The 6,999-nt window shown below is 31.3% G+C and overlaps 1 protein-coding gene across 1 annotated transcript; it reads left to right on the plus strand.

Annotated features, from left to right (window-relative positions):
• Positions 1 to 555: 555 nt before the first annotated feature.
• Positions 556 to 4,602, plus strand: LOC123229987 (immune-associated nucleotide-binding protein 9-like). The gene is made up of 6 exons (XM_044656066.1): positions 556 to 660; positions 1,327 to 1,615; positions 1,710 to 1,987; positions 2,838 to 3,002; positions 3,088 to 3,222; positions 4,139 to 4,602. The coding sequence occupies exons 2-6, from the start codon at positions 1,351 to 1,353 to the stop codon at positions 4,346 to 4,348; spliced, it is 1,053 nt and encodes a 350-aa protein (XP_044512001.1). The 5' UTR covers positions 556 to 660; positions 1,327 to 1,350; the 3' UTR covers positions 4,349 to 4,602.
• Positions 4,603 to 6,999: the final 2,397 nt, after the last annotated feature.

Below are 6,999 nucleotides of genomic sequence, written 5' to 3' on the forward strand. Positions count from 1 at the left end.
TGCTTGAAAGATTATTGAAATTACATTATTACTATGTTTGATAAAATTTAGTATATATAAATAATTATTGTGTTTATCGATAAATATCTTTCTTCATTAGGCTAATTTCCTCTTGAGCTTGCCTCCATTTCTAAGGAACCAAATTTTCACCTTCAACTTCCAAAGAATATTCTTGTTTTTCCTTTGAGGTTTGCTGAGGTAGGAGTTTTTTAAACTGAATTTATTTTAGAGAATAGGAGGTAACGATTGTCAAGTTTCCTTTAGTTGAAATTACACCAAATTAATACAATTCTTGACGTACTTAACAATGAATCTAATTGGTAATAATTAATTTTAAATTTATTTTTATTAGTTTTAAATGAAATTAATATTAATTAGAGATATAAAAAATTTTTAATAAAATTTTTGAGTAAATTTTATTTATTTTAAGAGTTTTTTTTTTTGTTTTTTAATAAATTTATAAAAAAATTTAACAGATATTTTAACATAAACGAATTTAACAAGCCAGCAAGAAAATAATTTTTTTAAACTTAAAGGTACAACGGTCGTTTTATTTAACCCTGCGTGGAAAACATAATTGGGCCCTCTATTTATGACTTACTATTCTGAGTCTCTCGTACGACCTCTATCTTCCTTCCCTCTCCCTGTTCCTCGTCTCAAGTAAGTAATCTCACTTACCAATTTATTTTATTTTAATTATTTATTTTTCAAAATTGTTTAATCTCTAATGACTTGCTTTCCTATTTCATGAATCGAACTGGTTGATTACGATTTTGGACAGTCTGTAATTTTTCTTAGTTGTGTTTTCCAATTGAGTTGACTCATTTATATCAATTAATTATTGAGAGCAAATGTGTATGTACTTTAATAATGATTTTTTTTTATTCCCATAAATTAAATATTTGTAGTAATCGTGATTCGAATTTTGTTTTTCTTGCTGTTCAAATACATTAGCGATCATTTTACTGTACTGGGAAAACTTCCCAGTATTGATACTGTGCCTGTACTCTAGGTTTGTGAGGATTGCGAACTGAGATTGTGTTTAGATTTTTTTTATACCTTTATCTTACAAACTTTTGTAAACAAACTGATCACTGATGATGCTTGCAATGAACTGATAAGATTAGAGTAAAAAGGTTAATGTAATTATTGAGGATGAGCAGTGTTGTGCAATGCGACGTTGGATTGTATGTTTAGTTCGTATATCTAGATACAGATAGGAAGGTAGTTGAAATAGTGAATTTTGGGGGCAAGTTGGACTGCGGCTAGAAGAAAATCAGTGGTTATAGATTGATTGGAAGTGTTTTGATGTTTTTTGTGTTGCAGGTTAAGTAATTTGTTCCTTACAGAATGGGTGGAAGCTCAGTAGATCATACCATAGATGATGATTGGGAACTCCCTTCCCTATCCAGTGGTGAACGGGCTGTGGCCAGTGGAGAATGGACTGTGGTTTTAGTTGGGCGTACTGGCAATGGAAAAAGTGCCACCGGAAATAGCATTCTTGGAAGAAGGGCTTTTAAGTCCGGGGCTAGTTCATCGGGTGTTACTAGTACATCTGAATTGCAGAGAACTGAACTGAAAGATGGGCAGATCATTAATGTTATTGATACTCCTGGTATGTTAACCTGGATTTGATTGTGCGATTTACAACTTTTATCTTGCATTTGAATTTGATTCATCATATATACTAATGTGGTGAGTTGTTGCAGGACTCTTCGATTTTTCCGCTGAATCTGAATTTATTGGGAAGGAAATTGTCAAATGTATTAAGTTGGCCAAGGATGGTATCCATGCAGTCATTGTAGTTTTCTCAGTGAGAGCCCGTTTTTCACAAGAAGAACTAGCTGCCCTACACAGCTTACAGACTTTGTTTGGAAGCAAAATTATAGACTACATGATTGTAGTCTTCACTGGTGGGGATGAACTTGAAGATAATGAGGAAACGTTAGAAGACTATTTGGGTCACAATTGTCCTGATCCTTTAAAGGTTTCTTTCTGAACTTTAACTCTGATTTATTAGCCATGTTCTTTATTTTCATAAAGGTATTTCTATCGAGTGAATTTATTTGTGAATTTCTAGAGTCCTCTAAGCTTTGAACTCCCTGGAGTATTATGGATATCTAAATTTATATTTGCTATCCAATCTTGTTATTCGATCTATATTTTCCGTAAATTGACTGGTTTGCTGTTGAGGCACCCCTATTTGCTACGTAATTGCATTTTGTGTTACAAGATTAAACTTTCTTTTAGGTCTGTATAGATCTGCCCTCATGACTGTTTTTTTAATCGTTCTTCCTTTTCGGTTGTCTAATTCAGTGCAAGATTGTTTTGGTAGCAACAATGTTAGCACCTCTATCCCAATATTACTTGATTTCAATTTCTTACTTTTTTAACTTCAGAAATATTTAAAACCAAGCTCACTCTTTAATTGCACAAATAAGTTGACCTGTCAGGTAAAAATTTCTTTTAGCCCTTACCATGCAATTAACAAAATAGATTTATTCTTTGGTCATTTTACTTCTTCTCATTTATAGGAATTAAAATTGGTTGTTATAAATACTTTAAAAATAGACATGTTTTTTAAGAGGTCATTTTGTGTCTGCAAATTGAGGCATTTGCTTTACTAGCACTATGAAACTTTTTTCTAAAAACATTATGTTTTACCTTGTAAAAAGTTATGAGCAGATTGATATTGTTTTTAAACTATTTTATTTGGTTGGCCTAAATTTTCTAGGCTGAACATCTTTAAACTTTATGATTCTTTAAATGTTTATTAATTCTAAAAAAGAAAGGGCTAATATAAGTTATTTTTCACATTTATATTAACTTTGTTTCAGGATATTCTTGCTTTGTGTGAAAATCGGCGAATGCTTTTTGATAACAAGACTAAAGATGAAACCAAAAGAGCTAAACAAGTTAGAGAGCTTCTCATCCTTGTTAACAGGGTCCTAGCGCAGAATGGTGGACAACCATACACAGATGATATATTTGCTGAATTGAAGGTGAGTTTGTTCACAATTTTTTTTATTTTTTGACTCCTGCAGTTTGTATTAATTTTGTCATGAAATGTCTTTATTTGACGTACAGAGGGGGGCTATGAAACTTCATGATCAACAAGTAGAGGTTAATTCTCTAAAGGGATATTCAAAGCGAGAAATTACAGAGCTGAAGGAGCAAATAGAAAGATCATATGAAGATCAGCTCAAACAAATTACTGAGATGGTAATCTTGTTGATCTCTTTTTCTTGTATTAATTTGTGCATGTGCATTTGTGCTCTGATATTCTAAGTTGTATAATTACAAAGGAGGTAAAGCTACAATTGCGGCCTAGCCTTATACTTTTGGAGAAAAGAGCCCCTAGAAAGATTAAATTCATATCTAGCTCTTAAGAGCCTCTAAGTTACCATTTGCAGCCTTTATCTTCCACTAATTAAAAGTACAGCAAGGCCTTGGAATGTTCTTGGTAATCAATGAGATCCTATGTAAACATATTTTACATTCATGACTCGTGTAACATATTGTGAGATGATCTATTGTCTGAGGATACTAATTCAATTTTAGTTTTGAGAATCTTCTTATTGGATTATAAAATATATCTGTGAGGTTGTTGTGAGTCTGATACAATTTTTTTTTTTTAAATGAGGGCAAGATGTGCAAAATTTTAGAAATTGTTGAAAAATAATTTGTTTGATTGACTTTAGTCTGATGCAAGCATTGTCTATATAAATCAGATCTTTTTTTATGGGAAAATTATGAATGTCATTAATATTTATGTTGAAAACTGTAGATGTGTTTGTTTGAGATACCATGTGCTTGTTCTCTATATACCCCTGCTAAAGTATGAATGTAAATTTATGATTTGTAATTCCAGAAATTTTATGGGTTGTTTTTCTCAACCTCGGAAATTCTAATATGATTAACTATGGCTATAGGAATCCAGGAATCCAGGGGTCCTCCATTTGTGTCTAGTTTAGTGAATGGTCTTCAGTTGATAAATTTGGGAGTTCTATTTGCTTTTTCTGTTTATCTGTCCTTTTAGTTTACATTTTTTGTCTTTTTCATTTATCTATTATGTCAAGCAGAATTTGTATTATATTATTTTGGGGCTTAATGGTCCGCTTTCAATGTTTTTACATAGGTTGAGTCAAAGCTCAAAGAGACAACTATTAAGCTTGAGCAGCAATTGAAGGAGGAGCAAGTTGCCCGCCTAAAGGCAGAGGAGAAGGCATGGGAAACTCAAATGAGGTCAAATGATGAAATTCGTCAACTTAGAGAGAATCTTGAGAAAGCGAAGAAGGAAACCGAGGAGCTCCGGAAGCAAGCTGAAAAGCGGTGTTCTATTCTCTGACTAATCTTCAATCATTTGTGAGCATGGTATGTGCAGTCATGTCAAGAACGCCTAAGATTGTTTTATCTTTTCACTGTTTTTCTTACCCTGATGTCAATATGTTCACACTGCAAACATCTGCATTGTTATCTAGTGATTTTTAAATGTTTTATTCTCTGTAAAATGCAAATTTCCACCATGCTATCTCGAACAACAGTTGAAACTTGTATTAATGTTATTTAAATATGGATATTATAAGTTTACAATTAACTTTAGATTTCTTGCGGTTGCTGGATGAACCCTAAAAATATTTTGCTGTAAGCCTATATGACATTTCAAATAGTAATAAGGTTATTGGTTGCAGTTGATATTTATAGTTGTTATAAGAACTGACCCATGTTAAAGACAGATGAGGAAATCACTTGTCAAATGAAGTGTTTTTGCAAGGCATTGATGGATAAACTAGTTTTATTTTGACAAAATAAAGATTTACCAACAAAAGTTTGTTTTCCGAATACAAATGCTCAGCCTCAATGTCAAATTGAATTATTTTTTATGGTCCTGAAAATATGAAATATGATTTCTGGTTTTGATTTTACAATACCAACTGCCGAAACCTATTTTGTTTTTGTATAAATTTAATGCCCAACTATCTATCTGCAGTTCTTCCCTAAAGAAAGGTAAAATTTTTAGTGGAACCAGAAATTTTCTAAAAATCAAGTATCTAATAGCTATATTTTTTATGATTATAATTTTTAATGATATACAATTATTGAGAAATATCCAAACAAATTGGGTGTTCAAGCATCTTTTATGGCGTTGAAGCCCATGAAGGAAGACTAGATCAATGTTGTGTATATATTTTTAAGTGTGTAATTAGAAATTTTATTTTTAATTTAAAATTATTTAATTATATAAAAACACATTTCTATATAATCAATTATATACTAAAAAATATACACACATAATTTTATTACTATTAAAAATGAGTTTTCTCTTAATAATAAGAATAATATTAAATTAAGCATTTTATGGTGGCCTATATAATTTTAGCAACATTCAATGGTTTATTGCTAACCTCTGAACACTTTATACATCTTTGATGCTATTGGGGTTAAATTAGGGGTAAAGTGATTTTTCATAATTGGGGTTAAATTAGGTGTGGATTTGACTGAATCAAACTCAAATATGACACAACTCAAATTCGGCTTGATCGAAAAATGATCAGCTCAAGCTTGCAGGAAGTGTTATTGGAGTTTGGGCTCACAATTAGAGGAAGAGTTCAAGTTTTTTTTCGAACTCGACACTGTGTATACGAGCCCAAATGTGCTTGTGCTCGACCAAGCCCAAGCCAAGTTCCATTCACAAGTTTGGTTGAAGAAGTGCAGGATCCATTATGTATTGAAGGCCACTGCACATTAAAATAAACTCTCAAACAAGTACCCATCTCGATCCATAATGATATACGAGAAGACAAAACATACAGGCTTAAAGATTTTCACAACTTGAATGAAATAATGCAGAACAATGGTCATTTTTATGGGACACCTTTAGTGTTGATTGAAGATACCTTCGCTGCAGAATTTTTTGAAGTTCGCAGATTAATCCACCAAAAGTTCACTGACATGATAAATAAAATGCATGTGAAAATTATCAATACATTAAAAATAGAATATTAATTATCATAAGCACAAAAATTTTTGGCTAATTTTTAATAAATTTACCTTTTTAAACAAATTTAATTTTTATTTCAATAATACCCCTCTCTATTAATTACCTCTTTTTTTAGTATAATTTTTCATCAGCAACCTTTTCTTTTGGAGCATACTCCTGCATCATCACACTGATAATAAATTTAGTAATTTATAAATCGAACATTCATAAACTTATTCAAAAACAGATTGATTTTTTGTGTGATTGTTGATATGTATAAATCGGAACAAAAAAATGAATATAAGTGCCAAAAGTGCGAAGAGTGCATGTGCAATGCGAAAAGTGCGAGAGAGAAAGCAGCGGTGCGAGAGGTGTGAGAGAAGTTGCATTGCAAAAATTGTGTGAATTTATGCATTAAAAAATTGAATGGAACTGTTGCATGAAAACACTTTTCATTGATGTTTTGAATAGGGTAGTTTTGGAGGCAAATGAAAAATATTTATTACAATTTTTTACTTTTGGAGCATACTCCTGCATCATCACATTGATAATAAGTTTAGTAACTTATAAATCGAACATTCATAAACTAATTCGAAAACATATTGATTTTTAGTGTGATTGTTGATATGTGTAAATCAGAACTAAAAAATGAATATAAGTGCAAAAAGTGTGAAGAGTGCATGTGCAGTGCAAAAAGTGCGAGAGAGAAAGCAACGGTGCAAAAAGTGTGAGAAAAGTTGCATTGCAAAAATTGTGTGAATTTATGCATTAAAAAGTTGAATGGAACTGTTGCATGAAAACACTTTTCATTGATGTTTTGAATAGGGTAGCTTTGGAGGCAAATGAAAATATTTATTACAATTTTTCCCTTGATTTATAAACAAACCACACTTCCTTGTTTGATTAAAAAATTAATTGATTTTAAACAAACTACACTTCACTTGTTTGAATTGATTGATCAAAAAAATGGTGGGGATGCTATTCATACTTGGATTTGGTGAGCAATAACTTAACGAAGA

Source organism: Mangifera indica, chromosome 11, assembly GCF_011075055.1.
Source record: "Mangifera indica cultivar Alphonso chromosome 11, CATAS_Mindica_2.1, whole genome shotgun sequence".
Lineage (NCBI taxonomy): Eukaryota > Viridiplantae > Streptophyta > Magnoliopsida > Sapindales > Anacardiaceae > Mangifera > Mangifera indica.